This window comes from Aythya fuligula, chromosome 13 (assembly GCF_009819795.1).
Source record: "Aythya fuligula isolate bAytFul2 chromosome 13, bAytFul2.pri, whole genome shotgun sequence".
Lineage (NCBI taxonomy): Eukaryota > Metazoa > Chordata > Aves > Anseriformes > Anatidae > Aythya > Aythya fuligula.
This window is the reverse complement of record NC_045571.1, coordinates 18,647,045-18,667,946: the sequence shown is the minus strand read 5'-3', so window position 1 is coordinate 18,667,946 and position 20,902 is coordinate 18,647,045. Positions and strand designations below refer to the sequence as shown.

The window sequence follows — 20,902 nt, the reverse complement described above, 5'->3', positions numbered from 1 at the left end:
CTGAGAACTAAAATGTATTCAGGAACAATGTTTTTGTCTTTTTCTATAATGTATGCATGCTGGGATGTGCCAGATGTTCCAGATGCTTTTTTTAGATGATGATCAATCTAAGTACTACTATGATAAGTACAATAATCGAGCGAATCTGGGAGAATCATATGTATTCAGTTCCATATAACTGAAGGAGGTGTTTTTTATTGCCAGTTTTGTAGGAAAAGTGCTTATATTTTATTTCTTGCTTTCTGTTATTGCAAGAAGAAGAAGAAAAAAAAAAAAAAAAAAAAAAAGCTTAAATGTCAAGCAGAGTTCCATCAGTTTTGTTTCTTTTCTGAATTACTGGATAACTTCTATCTTTTCTTTTTATTTATTTTATTCCCATCTGTAACATGGAAAACATTCTTTCCCTACCTCCTAGGTATGTTGAGCAATCACTGTGAGAGTGATTATGAGAAACCTAGTAGCTCAGAGTAGCTACAATGAGTTTTTCTAGGTTCTGTAGCTTTGAACTGATTCTGTCTAGTCTTATTGATTGCAAGATAAGATTTTGCATTTGTACTGTACCTTAACTGGGTACATCAAAACTTGAGCTGACAAGTATCTGGCTGTGACCTTACAGCACAAATGTCCAAAAATATATTTCTTTACAGTTTTCTCCAGACATAATTCTGTAAACGACACTGTATCTATAAACACAGCTCAGAAGAGTATATCTAGGAAGATAAGGGAAATAAATTCTGTCACGTGGGCTGAAAAGTTTTGCCTTTAAGTTCCACTGCACTAAAGAAGTGAAATTGTCAACCATCACTGAATCTGAATTTTTGGTACCCTTTATATTCTATCTGTGCTGCAATGTGAGAAGTGTGTAGAATTCTCTAAGACCAAATTTAGCTGATGTATCTGCACAATGTAAACCAGCATGTGTTTCAGAGATACTTTTCAGTTCCAGAAGTAGCTTAGAAAAATGGTTGAAGTTGCCCCTGAAATAGTACACTACATCTGCATCCAAGCTCAGTATCTCCATCTGTCTCCATAGAGCAACATACAGTTGTGAAGCTCAGGTGAGGTATGGGCACCTCCATCATTTGGTGTAGACCTGCCTTGGGACCCAGCCGTGCAGTATTTCACAAGAGATGTCCTGAAATTTTGCTTTGAACACAACTGCAGTGGTTGTAACTGATATACTTGCAGTGGCCTGTGATACCTGCTTCACCAATTCTACCATAATGCAGGCTATGTGTTACTGCTTGCTTCCAAATGGTTATGCTTCCTTTTTTGTTTTGAACTCTGATAGTTATATTATGACACTTCACAGCAAACCAAATACAATGATATGCACAAACATACACCATGCTTTCATAAATAATTTTACTGTATTGGCACATATTTAAATTGTTCTTCAATTGTTGTTTCTCCGAATGAGCTAGTACTAAGTATCAATAAAAGGTCGCAAATGAAGCATTCATTAACTTTATGCTCATATGTAAACTGCAATTTGTAAAGCATTCTGGAGTCTTCTGACTCCAAAAAATCACAACAGAGATAAGATTTACTGTATTGTATTATTCTAGAAAATGAATTTAAAGCTTATTTTTATTAATTTTTTTGTAGCCTGAAGAACTATTTCTGATTTTGTTGATACACTCTAAAGATAACTTAAGAGCCATTTGGATTGATCTGATTCAGCATTTGTTCATAAATATTAACAACAACTGATATTACTGCTACCAGAATTGCAATATTTATCATCCAGAAGAATGCACCAAATACAAATACACAACTCATCTCCCTTGTAGTACAGATACCATCTCCTGCTGTTACCGACCACAGGATCAGTGTGCAGAAAGCCAGCTGTAGTACTCTGAAGACAGTCCTCATCGTCTTCCTCGCTACACACTGTCTTGGGTTTTGGCCCCCATCCTTTCCCTCTTTTCCTTCTTAGCAGGCTTCCTAGGGAGAGAATGAGCAAGGGGGTTGGGAGGCTGAGAGAAAGCACTGTTGGCATTATAGCAAAGGAGGTCAGTCCTATAGGGCAGGGTCTTGGGTAGCCTCTAATGGGAAAGATGTGAAAAAGGAAGAGAAAATAATTGTCTCTTTTCTTGACCTGTATAACTTCTTGAAGCTGCACTGCACCTTTCCCACCTGAGCCGCTCTCCTTCTTCACTTCCCTTACGTTTTCCATAGAATCCTGTGCAGCAAAATCACTGCTGAATTGTGGGCTTTAAGTACATTTATTTTTTTTTGTTTCTCTCTCTCTCTTTTTTTTTTTTTTTCTTTATTACATAAGAAATTATTAGCCACAGGGCAGTCTTCTTTTAGATGGTCTTTTAGAACACTTTTTTAAATCTCATGTATGATCTGGAATGTGTTCCCTTCCCCTCTCCCCCCAAATAGTTAAAAAAATGCTCTGCTATTACTTACTATTCACCGACTTAATATTGATGATGTAGAAAATAATTAAAAATTCTGAGTGGATATTTTCCTTCTATCCTTAGCTAATTTTGTCACCTGTCACAGTTTTTTCAGCTTAAAAATTGAGTATGATTTGGAATTGTACATGCATGTAGCTTGCATAAGATTATTTCCTGTGTCTATTATCTCTCCCCTAAACGAGAGTGGAAGAAAAACCTCAAAGGCAGCTTTCATTTTTAGCAGAGCATAATAATTTTGCAAGCGTTACATCTTGAATGGCTTAGGCTTCAGCTCATTGAGCTAGAGAGATAAATAAAGCCCCTGGCAGCAAGGCTACTGTTTCACTTCTGATCAAGCATAGTGTAAAGAAATGCTTAGGATAAGGAATATGTGAGTTAAGGAAGCAGCTGAAGAAATAATTTTTGTCGAGCATTAAATATCTAAGTACAGGAAAACAGTATGTATAATAAAAATAAAAGAAGATCTATTTTGCATCTGAATAAATGACATATCCAGATGCAATATAGTTCATTTGATCATTGCAATTAGTGACTCTCATTATCAAACTGTTCTAGTCTCCCACTTTTAACAAGTAAACAATGACTTTTAAATATCTTTATACTCTCTCTGTGATTCAGAGGTTTTTCGTTTTCTGTGATTTTTAATGATTTATTTAGTTATCGATTATTTATAAAATCTTCAGGTAAATAAGAGTTTCTCCTGATGGGAGAAGATCATCAGATCTGCTTGGTAGAATGTATGAGCTTTATTCTCCTTCTGAATTTCATGAGTAGAAATGGAAATAGATCCAGTGAAATTGCTGGTGCTACATAAATGTGAAGTTAGTTGAAAGAAGGCTGATAGGTGTCAGTGACCTGAATTCACTGAATTTGTGCTTTATGGTCTGTGGCAGCATAGCAAGACTTGTGCTTCATGAGCCTCCCACGTGTCTACTCGTCATGAATGTGGCATTTAGTAAGATGAAGTAAAATTTTAGTTTGAGAACTAGGATAAGGCAATTTGTTCTCTACATATCAGGAGCATAACAGTGTAAGAAGCAACTGTTCATAAAACTGACATGCAAGGTTACTGAAAGAAGCCTGCTAAATCCTTCAGTTAATTAGATTACATTATTCAATAATTTTGAAAATTAGAGGTCATTAATGCACTATTAAAATAGTGGTGTTGAAAGACAAGACTATTAGAAAAATATGTTTTATGAGCAGAAGCATATTTCACTTATTTCTTTTTCAGTCTAATATATGTGAGTTCACAACATCCAAACAAGCATTTCCAGTTGCACTAATGGAATCTGTTTGATCAAAAGGAATTTTGGAACACTGATCTGAGATGGTCACGTATGGTACAGGTGTTCTGTGTAAATAAGTTCTGTAGTGACACTGAAAGTTTGTAATATAGGTGATGAGAAGATGGCTAGCAGAGTGTGAACAGGGGGAAGTATATTATCTTTGTCAGGGAAGGAGAGTATGGGATGCATCCCATTTGGAGAGAAAGTGAATAAACCTTGGTCTGGAACTACTTCAATTTGGGAGCAGTGCTAGAAAAGCCAGACCTCTATCTGTTAAGAATTAGTACACTGAAACTGATGAAATTGCTTTCCTAGTCACTAGAGTTAGTAACATGAGAAAGCAGAGGGACGTGAGAAGAAAATCTTTGAGCCTTTTAGTATGAACAAAGTTTACTTCGGTAACAATAACATGGGTAGTTCTGCTGTCAAAGCTTTTTTACTTGGTTGGCCACACAATATTTACTGGGCTGTCCATGGTATTTTCAGGGACAATCAGTTCGTTCACGTTTAATAGTGTGTTAACAGCAGCAGAAATCTGACATTTATTATGCAGGATTTTCCTGAAGCTCTTCAAACAGATATTTTGCTGTAGGTGTATGCTGTTATCTCTCAGGCTCTTTCAAGAAAATTTGATGAATATTTCTGGATGGTATATTTTCATTTTTGTATGTTTTTTATGCTTTAGATTTCAAGTGTACTCTAAGGGTTAAGTCATTTATAGCACTCAGGTTAAACAGGAAAGCCTGTTAGAGCTCAGTTACTCTATAGGAATCTCCTATCATCACCTGGATTCAAAAAGAAATATGGGAGAACTCCCTGCTTCTAAGCGTGAAGGCACCATTTCAATACTCTTCCTCAGCTGCCTTATTTGAATGGGCTTCCATATTGTTTATAATAAATACTTAACTCAGTAAGATCAACTGCTGTAGCTGCCCCTACATCCTGTAGCAAACTTAGGTTTGGGCTGTTGTAAGGCCTATCATAAATTTATTTGTTTATTTTTTTATATAATTACAGAGAGAGCAGGAACATGAGGGGTATCATAGGTAACTGGGATACTAGCATGCCCTGATGATTGGCACATGGACTGTCATACTTTAAGGTTTTCTGTCTGCTTCCAGTGGCAAACCACCTACTGTCCACAGTAGAAATGGCATGGTAAAAGATGATAAATGATTCTTTGCATGGATACACCAGGGGGATATGTGAAGGAGGGAGGTGGAAAAATTAATGCTTTTCCCCTGAACATTTTAAAACTTTATTAGAAATCCTTACGTATTGGAATATACGTTTTATGGTCTATGTAGTTAAATACAGAACAGGCAGGCTTAAAAATAGAACCAGCAGACTTCCTGTCTTTCACGTATGAAGTATACAGTTATGTTTCATGAGTGATTACTGAGGTCATGTGTGATTAAATATCTTTACAGTATACTTAAAGTAATGATGTTAAAACAGAAGCACTAGAATTCCCAAAATAAATCTGTTTCCTATTTGGTTATTCAGAAAGGATTTAAAGTCTAAGATATTTCAAGAGTCAGTTTCTGTATTTCATGATGAGAAACTGCTTTTTAGCTGTGGGAAAATTCCTCCATCAGAAAGTTTAGTTTTAAATAATGAAAGCAGTCTGAAGATTTTATTTTTAATGCTGAATCACTTACTCCTAAAAGGCATGTTCATCTCCAAACCTTAGATGAAAAACTTCAGTGTAGGAAATCAAGTTACGTAAATCTAGGTAAGCATGCGATTGAAGAAAGTTTTGATGACAGGTTCCTCATTGTTCTTAAAATCCTCTACAGTTTTCTTCTGGTATTTATATTGCAATATTCATCCTTTACATCTAACACATTCTATAGCTCTCTCACATTTTAACATTTTTGCAATCATTGACACGCTAACATTTTAGCTTCCTTTCTTATTTTGAAGAGCTTCGGTTACAATGCTACAGCAGCTGAGATTATTTGAAAGTGCAGATGTAAGTTGCTTTATACATGATCTTCATTGTGAAATAACATTTAGTTTGAAATTCAAATTTTCCATTTCCTTTTCCTTAGAGTTACAGAATGAGTACTGTGGTTTGCTTCTGTGTCTTCGCTGCAGTTGAAGTTACCACAAAGTTGAGTGCACCAAGGAAGTGTACTTTTTAGTCTTGCTTAATTCTATTTGTTTTTCTCTACAGAGAGCAGGGGACACAGTCAGTGGAGATACTGAAAGGTAATTTCTTCTGTTAATTTTGTATTTAAATAGATACATAATCTATCTATGAATTACATGTATTTATTGTAGAATTTTAGCTGCAATATTTGAGGAATAAATTTTCAGGTCTTAGTGAGAAAAGCATTAATAACATTTAGAAAATGATGCAATTGTTTCGCCTGCTAACTACATCAAATATGAAGATAGATTACAAAGGTGGATTTACTTCAAAACACATCAGATGTAAAATTATTAAAAATTACAAGGGTAAAAAAATGATCCTACTACAAAGTACCAAATGTCTCCCCCCCAGCTTTTTTTTTTTTTCTAAACTTATCTTTTCAGAATCAGTTTGAGGATGAAAATGCATGATTAGCCTAATTTTTGAAATAACAGGCAGAATTTTCCAATGAACATGTAATTCAGTATGTACAAAATTTACTGTTTATAATTGTCTCATAGTTGATATCTGATAAGAATGAGGATTTAAGTTTCTCTTACATTTGAATTTAATCAACTAATACTAATGAATACTATAGTAATTTTGTCTTCATTTCCTTTGCTGTTACCTGATAAAGTATGTACCAAATATTTCAATTGCATCCAATATATCATATTTAAAGAAAAGGTTTGAAATAACAGATACTTGGGTATCATGGAATGCCATAATTAAGGTTTATTGCAGTGTGTTCACGTGGAGAATTTTTTTTATCTTTTCATCATATATGGCCTAAACTTGTTTACAAAGCTAAGCCATGCACTGAATACCAAAAATAAAATAAAATTCTTTACAATGCTTTTATCGGTTGAAAGGATCTACAACTGGCAGTTTTATTCAAAATTATAAATTTTACTACATTACAATCAAAACCCTTAGGTAGAGCAAACGCAATTGTTCATCCCTAAACACAAGTGTCCTGGTGCCTGATTTTTCAGGATTGTCAGAATTTTTATGTCTGTGTATTAAACATCGTAGTTTGCATGTTTAAAACAGCATTCAACTCAACTGAGTAGTAGTGTTATCTAAGAAGAAGGTGATGTAAAGATCGAGTTCAAATGAGTTTATCTAGGGTAAAATTCTATTTTGTCTTATAAGGGCAGTCTTCTCTCTATTGACACCATGTAGTAGTCCATTATCTCAACATCTAAATATAGGTTCTTATTTTTGCAATAAATTAAGTATAGTCTGACTTGGTATTTAGACCCAATTCAGAGCCAAAGCAGCATCCATCTTGTAAAATAGGAATTACTGTATAAGAAGAAAAAATGTGTCTTTCTTAGTCTTTTTTTTTTTTTTTTTTTTTTAATAGCAATTAGATTACACCTTTTGCCCTTCTTCCATTCAAATTTTCAGAAGAATACGATTATATCCTATTCTTCCCTCACATTTGTTTCTTGTTGCTTTTTGCTACTCCCTTTTACTTCCTTCCTCATCACAGTATGGCTGCTCAGGTGCCTCCCACCTGACTTTCTGCAGCCTTTTTTTGTTTTTCTTGTCCACTCCCATAGTTTCTTGCAGTCACAAGGAAGGGTTGCAAAGAAGAGTTGTTCTTCCTAGAGCAAAACATGCCTAATTTGAAAGGATCACACATGCTTAGTTTGGCAGATGGAGCATCTTTGGTGAACAGGACACAAATCTCTACTGGACTTCTGCCATATTTTCCACAGACGTATGGCTTAATGCAATTTTGGAAAACTTACATGAGCCTAGTAAATCATGTTCTTTTATAGAGTGGCTCTCCCTTTTCTAATCTTTCTCCCCCACGTTTTATATTTTAGATCCAAAACATGATTCCTTTGTATCTTAAAATTTTGAATAATATTTTAAAAGAAAAATAGAAATAAAAGAAAAATAGAAATAAAAGAAAAATATCTTCTTGCTCCTAATCACCTTCTTTTAAGGGCTCAAATAATTTTAAATGGAAATATTTCAGCTTAAAATCAGCTGAGATAAATATGCATAATAATGTTTTGGGATGCTGGAGACAAACACTGGGTAGCTTCACATATATGGATAAAATAACTGTACAGTCAATGAAAGTAAGACTATTTATGCAGTTTTCATGATATAATTGCATTATTTGTCTAAAAAGAAAATGCCAAAAGCTGTGAGAAAGATGCTTTTTGCTTGTAGTAGAATATACATCATTCTGCAGGGAATATTTACCATAAACCTTAGCCAAAACCAAACACTAGCCAAACATCAAAAAACAGATGAGTGAGAAATATGAGACTACAGAATGTTTCTATGAATATCTAGCTTAAAAGAAATACAGAGTAGTAGAATGTAAAGCTGATGTAGTAGCTTTTCTTAGACTTGAGCAGAAAAAAAAAAAAAAGAGATATTTGTACATTAAAACTCTCTTTGGAACTTTTCTGGATGTGTTTGGCCCTGCCCTATGCGTAGAGCTAGCTGAATTTCCCCTGCCCATGCTAAGTATCCACATTCCTCCTTGTAAGATATTGGCTATTCACACACTAAGCTCTACCTCTTTCTGACCAATGTAGAAAATTTGAGCTGTACTTATAAGCAATATTGTGTATAGAAAAGTAGGTCACCCCTGGAGAATTTGGGACTCACTTCTGAGCAGGTGTCATGATTTAGGAAATTACCCTCTGCAATTGCAGGTAGAATCACTAAATGTGTGAGTGCTCCTAGGTTTTAAGAAGACAAGCCGAATTAAAGGTTCCCAAAGAAGCAGCTAATTTGTTTTCCTTTCTACCAGAAGCAGTTCACCCCATTTATTGTTGTTTCAGGGCTGAAAAAGTGATAATAGGCATCTAACACGTAGCTGCTGCTGCAGCTGTTCTGCGCACAGACCTCCGACTGCGCTTAGTGTTCATTGTGTTCTTTGATCTTAATTTTACTTTAGGGAAAAAAAATCTAGTAATAGGAAGCCTTGACATCTGTGAATTCTAGACGTGCGTCTGTAACGTAACTGTGACATCATTACAGGGACCTTGGGTTTTGAAGATCTTACAGAGGCCTGCTAGGAAAAGAAGGCAAAAAGAATGGTATCATTCATGCATTGCCCAACTGCTGCTGAATAATTGGTTTTAAAACTATTACTTTATGACTGCTTGTATGTAGAAGTACTACTCAGCTCCTTTTTCATAATAGGCTAAGTCTTTGTAAATATTAATACCTAAAAATGTTTATCATCTCAGTGGCTGTGATATGCCATTTGCTGGTTCTCAGCTGCTGTGGATTAATGGAGGAGTTACTAAAACTCTTGGGGTTTGGATCCCCATATGCTTCTAGATATCCAGCTGACAGCAGGAAGTATCTTCAAATGCTGGCTTCACTGTAGTCTGTAATGCGTAAGCAGCAGATTCAAAATTCTCTCTTGAATCTTCTTTGCAAGGATCTTAAGATCCTACATTCAGGTAACTTTATGAAACAGGGACTGTCTTACAGGAGACTCACAACAAAAGCTCTCAAAGTAGTCTGTGCATAAAGTGGGACATTCCAGATAGGTCCCCACTCAGAATGTTCAGAGAAGGTTATATCACTGCAGTAGTAAAATGCACTATTATATAATTTATACCCTGTTAAGTTATTTCTGTCCCAGGAGTTAGCTCTGCTAAATGCTTGTCTTTTTTTTTTTTTTTTTTTTTTTTTTTTTTTTTTTTTTTTTTAATTTAAGCATACTGGAAATTTTCACAGATTACAAAATTCTTAAAAATTTGTATAATCAGAAGACAAATTTGGGTTGCTCTGTTTGGTCAAATATTAAATACAAATCGAAGAAGTGATTAGTATCTAAAATGATTTTCAAATCAATGGAAAATATTATTAGCAGCTTATTATAATTAGAATCATTTTATATTGCTTCTAGTTTATAATCCCTTACTGCCAGAGCTCCCTTAATCAGGGGCTTAAGAAAGTAAACAGTATAGATTGTAACTATTCTAGATACCAAAGACTAGGTCAAAGGTAAGGAATATTTAAAATAATTATTCTTGCTTCTAGACTGTATTCATGGCCATCATTTGAGAATTTTTTATCTGTATCCTATCACCTGTGGAGAAGCCAAAATGATAGCAATCTAGCAAGATACATCAGTTTGTTCAGATAGAGTTATAACTTTCATTTAACGGTGGATTTAGTGACCCTGAAGGTAATACAAAGAGAATTGGGATATTATAATTAAGAGGACTGATAATGCATAAGAGTGATTTTATCTGATCTTTTTGAGCATTGCTTATGTGATCAAGGGATACTTCATTTATATGCAGCTGATTTAATCAGCCTTTGCTTTCAGTAGATATTCTATGAATTTTACAAGCTGAAATGTTATTCCTTGCTCGAGATTATGGGACACTTGAAGTTGTGTTGTTATCTTCATATGGTAGAAAAAGAAAACATGCTCCTGGAAGGGAAAATAGGAATGAGTGTCACAGTTGCACTTTGTTTAGTAATGCTTAATAAATGAAGAAATAGCAAGTCACTTCTGTTTTCTAAAAGAAACAGCTTTTTAAAAATAAAAAATGCAAAAAATTTTGGTGATGCTTTTAAATGGCTATAACTGCTCTGATAGCAAATCTGCAGAGAGGTGTACATCTATTCTGTTGATTTCATGTATTCAGTGTTTGGTAGGTGACAATTCTCAGCATTTATTGCAAATAGTTCAACAGGCATGCCTGTACTTTCAGATTCTTACAACTTTTATCAAATAGTACTGCTATCCCTCATCCTTTTACTTTTTCTATTCTAATTCACTATCCCTCTTTTCTAACCATATAGCACTATTTCTCATTTGAAATCCTGATTACTAATCTTATCAATAGACTGCGCTTTGATTTGTATGTCCTTTAATATGCTAGTCAAAAGTCACAATACTTGAGTCCTCTAAATTCGGTGTTTTGGATCCAACTATGTTAGTTATTTCAATCTTTTCTTAGCTCATTCTTAGCCTTTCTACTTTAGCTCTATGTTCAGCACCATTCTGATTGAATACTGAGTCAATATGCAGGTAACACTGAGACTGGAGATAGACTGCATTTAACCTTGAGTTTTATGTCATATTATGCAATGATTGATTTTGCAAATACCCTAAAATAATTTGTTTGATTTGTTGCTCTTTTATTAGACTGGTACAAGTTACTCATAAGTGATTGAGCCTCCTTTTTCTAGCTTCTGGAATTTGTTTCAAAAATAGTATTATACATGGACATGAAACAAGCATTTAGAAGATCAACTGTCTTAATTTATTTGGGAAATATCAGTCTAGGCCATTATAGCCATAAAACTCCATATGCCTTTTTCCCCCTCTTCATTCTTTTCCCTTTCACTTCTGTAACAACTGCTTACACAAAAGGAAAGGTGAGGAATAACTCAACCAAGTATGATACAGACAAATTAACAGATGACATCCTAGGGTTCCTTTATGTATAAATTAATCAGTTCTGTCACTACCATGTAGAGAATTTGCTTGTCTGAAGAGAAGGAAAGGTCAGCATTTCTTCTATTATCCATGGATCTGAATATCTGAGGAATCATTTAATTTTGGAAGCAGTATTTGAGAGACATAAAACCTTTTAAAAAAATCTCTTCTAGACTGTTGAAAATGTACCCAAATGAAAAGTTACGCTCATTGTACATTAGACCACATATTCCTGACCTTTCATAAGATAACTTTTGAACAGTTTTCAGAATGCTGATTGCAGGCTATTTCTGTAACTACAAGATTTTTGCTGGTAAGAGTCTGTGATTACTGTAAGGAGACACATTGTTGGGTTTGCATGGAAGCAAATAAAACTTGACTAAGGACTTTTCAGATAAAAAAGCAGATGTATTATTCATATTGTATATTGGCTGAGAGAAAGAATGGAAGCATTGAAACTGACACTTTCCAGATGGGTCAAAGCTGTGATTAAAGAAACAGACCAGAAATCAGGGGGAAAATGCCCAGCAGGATTGAAGTGCATTTATGGCATTCTCATGGGTAGACAGAAATGGAGCATTAATGACAAAATCTGCCTTGCAGCGGTTTGGGCTTCTGTCCATTCCTTTACCAAATGTTGTAAGTTGAACATTTTTGTTTTTTAGTTGTTTCTTTTAATCCGTGTAATCTACGGGCAGCTCAGAACTTCTAAGACTTACCTATTAACTTTTATAATTTTAATTCAGTGCCAATGTTACGCATCTTTTTATCCATCTATCGGTGTCATCCCATCTTTTCACTGCAGTCTAGAAATTTCCTTTGATTCAGGACTGATAGATGCTTTTAGCTGACAATGCAGTAGTTGTTTATACTGGTAAATTTAATTTCTCTTAATAATGGAAACTATTATATGAAAAAATACCATTTCCTGTCTTGCTGACTGAAGCCAGCCTATTGTTTACTGTCAATTGGCTGACAGATTTTTGGGAATCTGTTAAAATGTCCATAGTCCTTTTAATTCTTTTAAAAAAGATTTCTTTCAGTTTCTTTTCCATTCTTGCACTCTTTTTCTATTTATATGACATATGGAAAAGCATTTGCATTTTTAAGGCTTTCCCACCTCTGTTTTTTCTTACTTTTTAAAGCATGAGGGGAAAAGAAGAGTGTAATAAATTCTGTGATGGGTCAGACAAAGTTGACTCAGACTCAGCACCATGTTTCCATCAGTGCCCAATACTTGTAATTATATATGGGTAGCTTCTGGTGATGCTTTCCTGCTTTGTTAGCCTTTAGAGAACTCCAGGAGAAAGCTAATAGATAATATTTTAATAATAATAAATAATAAATAATTTTAATTTAAATTAATAAATTTAATTTTAATGATAGGATTAATAATAAATAATACAAGTTAATAGATAATAATTTTGCATCTAACATCCATATGAATTTTTGGTATCCACGGCATCCTGTAGCAAAATGATATGGAACATAGCTGCAGGATGCCGTGGATACCAAAAATGTTAATTGTGTTAATGAATGAAGGTTCAAAACAAAAGGAGCTAACTGCAGATTTTCTATATCTTAGGGGCTTATATACCCCCTTTATTGAAGGAGACATTGGCTATCTGCTTCCTCAGAAATCTCTTGAGTTCATAAACCTCCATAACATTCCCGTTAGTTGCCTTGGGAGACAAATGAGTTCCTTTTCAGCTTTCCTCTATCCTTATTGATATTGAGGAACCAGAACTGAATGCTATTAAAAGTGTTGGTGCACCACTGCTGTATCTGTACTGACCTAACAGCCTTCACTATTGCAGTGTATCAAAGGGATTTATGAATACAACTGCTGCTAAATATCTAGAGAGAGATTTTTGTGCACATAGTATTTATACGAGAAACTTATGCAGAACATGTCCCCTTTTCTTAACAAGAGAAAAATTCACAAACAGGGCTGCTGAACTGGGGCTGTCTCAGGCATTTCCTTTTCTACCCTGACATGGTGTGCACTGCTGTTTTGTCAGGATGCTAATCATTCATCCTCAGAAAACTGAAATTTTCCTGGACCTTCTCTGGGGATAAAGAACTCAAACTGCACTCTGCGGTTCCCTTTCTGAGAAGTAAGCAGCACACCAGTTTCTCTACTATAGGGAAATTGTTATTAACAAGCACAATGACTCTTACTAAGAATCGGTTTCTATTCTTTACATCCAGATTGCTTCTGGGCGCACAAAAAGTGATCACTAGACTTCCTTCCAGCAGCAAATGGAACTGTTGCATCCCATGTTTGCCAGCCAAGAAGGCAGTGTTAGGATATCACTACTGCAAAAATATTACTGTTTTTCTGATTATGTAAATAATCTTTCTTTAGTTAACTGTTAAATCGCTGTGGTCTTCATGAATTTCCTGTTTTGAAGTGCTTCCAGAGCATCAAAGAGAAGGTAGCAGGGAAAGAACTGTATAGACTTTCTTTAGGTGCAAACATCTGACAATCACATCAGATCTGGCCCAACAGTTACATGCTCGTTAATGTTGTAGTGCTTATAAATCTGCTTACGTATTGCTAAAGTTAAGATACCCAGAAAATAACACAAAGGAAGATACATATTTATCAAACAGAGAAGCAAATTCAAATTGCTTCTGTAATGACAAGGGAAGGAACCAAATCTGCAGTATATGGAACATGTGTAGGTCTTTCCTAAATGTCAGAGTATCAGTTCAAATGCCTTTCCATAAGCTGTTACATTTTAAAACATAAATAACTCCTAAGATGACAGTCCTACATTATTTATTTATTTTGCATTTCTATTTTTTCCTGTTTAAAAATATTTATTCCTTCCTAGTTTATTACCAACTCTAGGAGTCCATTATTTATACCTGTGGTAGATGTTGTTGCTGCTATATGAAACGCACAGCTAGCCCTGAAACTAAAAACCTATGATTTATTTCTCCTCTTCTCTGTCCCAGATATGCTAGTTCTGCCATTGACCGTCAAGGAAGCACATCCATGAGGAAGGTAATGATTTATAAAATACTTTTTTAAAAAAATCAATTCAATTGGCATACTTTAGAAGATACTAGAGATATTCAATTTTTTCTGTATTATGAAAAAGCTGTAAACAAACACCTAGCAATAATTTCCGTATTCAGAAAAGTATCTACTGCAACCACGGCATGTTGGTGTGTATGCAGTACTTTTAGTTAAATTTAGTTAGACCCTTATTATGTGTTCTAAGGTGTGTACTAGTTTGAGGAGGAGGAACATCTGGGGAGAATGTTGCCCGAAGGGAAGAGAAAATTTTAAAAACTCTTAAAATATTTAAATGGTGATCATACTATGACAGAGATACATATAGGATCTAGATTTTCAGTGATACTGGATTTTGATTTTCAAAGAGTTTTATAGTGCCAATTTTAAAGGTCTTTAATGCCAAATATATAGACATTTTTATCATTTCATATTTTGGCAATTACTTCAAAGAAAGGACAAGCAGTGGAAACTTCATTTATAGAACACCTGTTTCTTCAATATGACTTAGTACTTGGTTTGCCTAAGTAGCCACTAAGTAACTTTTGAAAGCTACCAGATGTTGTTCTGCCTCCCAGGGATTTATGCAGTGATGCTGAAGACCAGTGACAGCAGTGGAAGGTGTATGGCTGTATTTTCTGAAGTTTGTGAAAAGCTGTGGTTGTGTTTGTTGATATATTGACTCTACCTGCCAATCCCTGCCTTGCCTGCTGCCTCCCCGGGCAAGCACTTGAACCTGGTGCTGTTCCTCAGGATCGTGGTACTGCAAATAATCTGCTGCGTGTAATCTGAGGAGATCAGCACTGTGTACCCTCTGATTTGTGTACTTTACTAGCGGATGCACTGATTGCCATGTTTTGAACATGTTTATGTTCTTCGCTAAAAATCCCTGTCTAAAACCAGCAGAGGTATGTGCAAGCAGCCTTGCATTAATAGGCTTGGTTCCCTTCATCCTGACAGGTAACTGAACCTCTAGTCTCCAGGGCATTTCTTAAACGAAGCCTAACTTTTCATGTGGTGGTTCTGTGACACCTAAACAGCACTCCTACTGCTTCACTGTGATTACGTTGATGTCTCGTTAATTTAGCTTCATGTAGCACAGATTCAGTTCTATCACTTCTTTTTTTTTTTCCTGTGGTGTGCTTCTGTTGGGGGTGAGGTGGGGGTGGGGACGTGCGTTTTGTTTAATACTCTGCTTTGTGTTGTGGTTTTAAGATGAGAACTTAAATGCTGACAACCACAGTATGTTCTCCTATCATCAATCTGTTTCCCATAGCAACTCTGACTTGTTTTAAGTTGCAAGTTCTGACTGTTTTCCTACAGTTTTTACCACAACATTAATTATATGTTAGTTGCTTTATCTCTCAGAATATGAAGCTTGAATTCTCTAAGTTAGCAGTGCTAATTAAGCTTTTGTTCCCAAGACATAGCAAACCTTTCACTTCCTCTAGTTTTCTTGCTTTGAATGCATTCTGTGTATGCATAAACAAAGCATAGTAGGATTATTTAACTTATGTTTTTGGAATAGCTGGTATTTTCAGCTCTCGTTGATTTGTTGTACTTGCATTTTCGTTACTTTAAAAACTGCTATTCTGAATGATCCATACCGGTTTCTGGTGAGTGTCCTAATGCACATATCCTCCAGCTGTTCATTTTCTTGCAGCTCTTTAATTAAATTACAGTTTTCAGATGTGATTAAATGTACAGGGTTCTATTTCATTACTGGATTTTTTAGCCTAAATTGTGTAAAAATGTAGTGATCTCTTATTCACAGACACATGCTCTGTCCTAACACATTTCTATGCAGAAAGAGGAGCACTGACCAGGTTCTTTCAGCCACGGTCACCACAGAACTCCTCTTGGCACACTATGGCCAGTTCTGCTGCTGCAGCTTACAGTACATCAGTGAAACATCAGTGTTGCTGTACAACTGTTAACTTTCTCATAGCTTTTGTTTTGTTCTTTCATTTTCTGACTTTTTTTTTTTTTTTTTACGGTAGCAGAGGAACAAACATTAATCTTTGCCTTCTTTGATGCTCAAAACAAGGAGATAAATTCGCAGCTATCAAGTCAATGGAGAATATGTACTATCTTAGCAACACAATGCATGTACACTTACAGAGCTTGTCACCTGTCAGAATTACAGTATTTTTTGTGTGAAGCATTCATCCTGTGACTGACTGGGAGAACAACCTGAGATAAACAGAACACAGGATGGAGCTGAGACAGTTTGTCTGTGGATGTGCAAGCTGGTGTTCTCTGAGCCAGCTCTCTCCAGAATAAATTACTGATCTCTGCAAGACAGTAGAAAATGTCCATGATGTTCAATACTGTAAACTGGTGATTGTTACAGAAAGGTTAAAAATAGGCCTGAGAATGTGCAAAACCACTCCTTCCTCCTCCACCTTTATTTTAAACTAAACTTTGCCTCAGCCTCTCAGGTAGCTTGGGTCCTCTTTTCTGGCTTTTAGTTGTGCTTAAAGTTGCTTAAGTTGGAATCCTCCATTATCCTAAATATAAATGTTAAAAAAAAATAAATCTTAATGTTATTTTTTCTTTGAGTAATATGGTATTTACACTCTTACGTAATATATGGTTTCACAGTTGCTTCTGTGGCATGCATTTGCTTTCTGGGCATGGTGGTTCATGAGTTTATATCCTCAGTTTTCAAATTACTGCATGCCCATTCTTAATGATTTGATTGCAAGAAGTGTAAATAGTAGATGAAAAATTAGATTTTAATTTGTAGGTTTAACACTGTGTTGTTTTCTTTATGATGTTTATAATAGTAAAAAGAGAAAAACAACAAAAGTTATCCCATGATAACTAACCCTAGGATAACCATGGAGATGGCAGTGAAAACTAACTGTTTCTTGTTTCTACTACTACCTGCATTGTTTTTTCATAGTTCCTTTTTGTTTGTTTGTTTCTTACAGTCATTCCATTACGCTTCCCTCAGGGTAAAATCCAGAAAATGGTCAAAAGGTAACTTATTTGAGTTAACATTTTGAAAGCAAAAAATGAGAGTTCTTTACTGATGGTGGTGGTCAGGATCAAATGACAATTCTTCAATTAAATTCAGTATAGGAGAAATGTACACGTGCATTTTAATGGAAATGGATTATTTTTCTTTTTTATTGACTTTAAATATTGACTTTTAAAACTCCCAGAATTTGACAGGCCTACTAGTGATAAAAGTAGCAACAGAAGATATATGGAAGAAGTGCTGTTTACATCAATACACAGATTATGTTTATGTCATTCTCTGAGTTTCAAATTGAAGGCTAAATGAAATATGTTTTTACTTTGGAATGATGATACAAATCTTAATCAGATAAAAATGCGACCCTAAAAGAAGTGATCCCTCTAGAGACTAACTAAGCCTTTACATAAGGCCCTTTTGTTTCGTATTCATCCAGAAAGCAAAGCTGCAAAGCATTTGGAATTTAGAAACTGTACGTTCAATCTCCTCTCTGAAATTGGAGAAGATTTGGCTTGAAAGATTTTAAATTGATTTATCAGTAAAAATTAGTAACATGCTCATATTGAGAAGATACTATATTAGAAGAATTAGAGAAGATATTATATTAGAAGATACTATATATTGAGAAGAATAGCATTCACACATCTTACACTATCATCACATTCTCAGGGAGCTCTCTAACGGGTGGGAGCAGAAGACGGATTTCCTGCAAAGACTTGGGGCATGGAGATTGTGAAGGCTGGCTGTGGAAGAAAAAAGATGCCAAAGGTTATTTCACACAGAAATGGAAGAAGTACTGGTTTATTTTGAAGGACTCTTCCTTGTACTGGTACACAAACCAGAATGTAAGTATATTCTGTGTTTGGAGAAAGACAAAATTAAACATTAAGCTTTAGCATTCTTTTAAATAAAGTCTATTTTTAATATTTGATAAAATATTAGAGAACTTTAATTACCATGTCTGAGTCACTCAAGCTGGAAGTACTTCCCTTGGAAATATTTTTGAAGTCTCCAAAGTTGATGTCTAAGCCTAATAAAATAAAAGAAGTTCATGGTACTCTTAAAGTAATAAATATGTCAATAGTTAATATTTTTCCACAGATAATATTTGTTTGGAATAATAGAGTGTTCGCATTCAGCTGTCCTTTGTTTCAGTTGTATGGAAAGATGTATAAAGTTTTGCCATTCATGTTAATTAACCATTAAAACAGGTATGAAAATTGGAATTAGCCAATCTTTCTCTGAAAGTTGTTCTTATGTAGATGTTCTTCTTGCTTTTTGCTGAATTATTCTGGAGTTTGAAACTTCTCATGTGTAACACCTTGTGCTCGGTGACATGTTATTAAAAACCAGTGGACCTACACTTGTGCAATCTGGATATCTGTGGGAACGAAATAATTGAGGGAAGGCAGGGCAAAGATCATTAGACGGCTATTCCCCCTTTTGTTTGCATTGAGCCTCACTGCCTGTTCTAAGCTGTCTGTGTACGGCCTGCTTTGATTTACTGGTATTTGGTCTATATTTTCAATTTTCTTCAAGAGGACAATTTGAATAGCATTGTTATCCTCAGTTTTAGTATTTCCTCTGCAGCTCAAAAGAGGATTGTTGCAGGCTGTGAATGAGAAAGGCATTCAGGGTTAGGGTTGTAAGTTTTGTTTGATACTGTTACATGCAAGGTGGTATTTATATGTCCCCCTGATTTTCAGTCCATTTATGGCCAAGCCATAATTCTTAGTACACTTACTAAAACTTTTCCAAAATCTGACTCGTGTTACTGTGTCTCCTTGCTTTTTCTGGAAATTTACATCAAAAGAAGTAAAAAGTGACAAGAAATATTTTCTAGTTATTACTTTTCCATTTAAACAGTGGTGAGTTCATTGTAGGAACCTCCTCATGGTCTGCATAATCATGGCTTTAAAAGGAGACATCCAGAAGACCGTTTTAAAGTGTAGACTATATGATGAAAAAACTGGCAGTTTTCTTCTGTAGCTGTTAATGACCTGAATGCTATATTAGGTACTGGAAAGTTTTGTGTAACCTTCTGCAAAAGGAATTAGGATAACTTCAACACCTTTAAGGAACTTAAATCTTAGAAGTTTCTGACCTTCCGTGATCGAGTAAACTGAATGCTTAAGTAAAAACATTATGTAGAAAATATACTCAGTATTTTAATTAATTGGATAGTTGTTCTTAGTGTAAGACCTAAATGGCTACTGCTTATTTCTCTCTTGAACTGTATGTTCTTCTTCACCATCAATTCTTCTTCTCTTTTGATAGGATGAAAAAGCAGAAGGATTCATTAGCTTACCTGAGTTCAGGATCGATAGAGCAATTGAATGCAGAAAAAAACAGTAAGTAATGTGTCAATTATATTTATAAATCAAATGATCATTCTTGGAAGTATATTATACATATAGCACTGAAGACTTGCAGAGAAAATCTTGAAATTTGTAAATAACACATTACAAGACTACTTAGGTTTTAATGTTTCTCTTTACTTCGAAAGATGCAACTTAATGTAAATTCCATAAGCTGTCTTCCAAAGAATTGGATAACCCCTTGGTCAGTTTTTCCGATAGACTAGTTCCAAATTCAGTTAAATAAGTAAAGCAAACAAATACAACTCTCAGGTACCTTGTTGTCGTCTAGATAAGAATCAAATGTGCAAGAAACAATTACCGGAGGAAATATCTTAAATATCATAACAAGGGATGGTGAATATAATTTCCATTTTCGCATTTATGGAGGAAGTTTATATACCCAATATTGAGTTACTCTCAACTGCTGAAATATTTAGGTTCCAAATACAAAGCCAACATTGTGTTTTTAAGTCTGGTTCTTGTGCGCATATTGCTGCTACTGCATTACGCACCCAGTAAAAAGCATATGTTAAGCTTTGCTACATATTTAATAACAGACACTCATTGGAAATTGTTTGCAGGCAGTGTTGGAATTGGAAGTCATAGTCGTCAAACAGTAGGTTTAACAATTCTAATGCTTTGAGCCTAGCAATTCACCATTATCTCCTGAATTATTTGCAGGCTTCATCTAGATTTTTAAAACTTGCTGCCATCAGGAGCTATATAGAACAGCATATAAGATACTGTTACTAAAGCTTTCCTAGTTTTAACTAGCATCCTGAATTTTTGTCATGATTTTCCAAGGACTAAACATGGTTTTGCTCTGAGGAATACATTCCACAACTATGAATGTACATACAAGAAAATACTGAAGGTGTGAATTACAGTAGAGACTGCTGATTAGAAAATAAAACCTCTTCAATTGCTTGTTCTTGTCTGAAGGTGTTATTACTGTCTGCCTGAGAAAAAGACAGTGCAATTTATACTTCCATTACTCCTTTCAACTGAGGGTATCACTGCAGAAATTAAACATGAACTGAGCACTATAAATTCCTCTGTGGAACAAGTAGATATTAATAATGATATTGAACAAAAATACAGGAGAAAATAATATCCTTTTGTTAGAATATAAAACACTTAGCAAATTTCAGTGAATTAACAAAGATCAAACAGCAGGTCATTGTGCACAGCTAGAAATATCTTCCAGAGCTTTGCTCTAAGCATTAGAACACA

At 34.9% G+C, this 20,902-nt stretch overlaps 1 protein-coding gene across 2 annotated transcripts in view; it reads left to right on the top strand.

The window, feature by feature from the left end:
• LOC116494402 (connector enhancer of kinase suppressor of ras 2-like) overlaps positions 1-20,902 on the top strand; it is a 171,241-nt gene that overhangs the window by 129,242 nt on the left and 21,097 nt on the right. For both annotated transcript variants that reach the window (XM_032196282.1, XM_032196281.1), the window contains exons 14-18: positions 5,898-5,932; positions 14,266-14,314; positions 17,263-17,311; positions 17,979-18,154; positions 19,587-19,660. In XM_032196282.1, the coding sequence (XP_032052173.1) occupies positions 5,898-5,932; positions 14,266-14,314; positions 17,263-17,311; positions 17,979-18,154; positions 19,587-19,660 (383 nt within the window). The remainder of the gene's footprint in view (positions 1-5,897; positions 5,933-14,265; positions 14,315-17,262; positions 17,312-17,978; positions 18,155-19,586; positions 19,661-20,902) is intronic.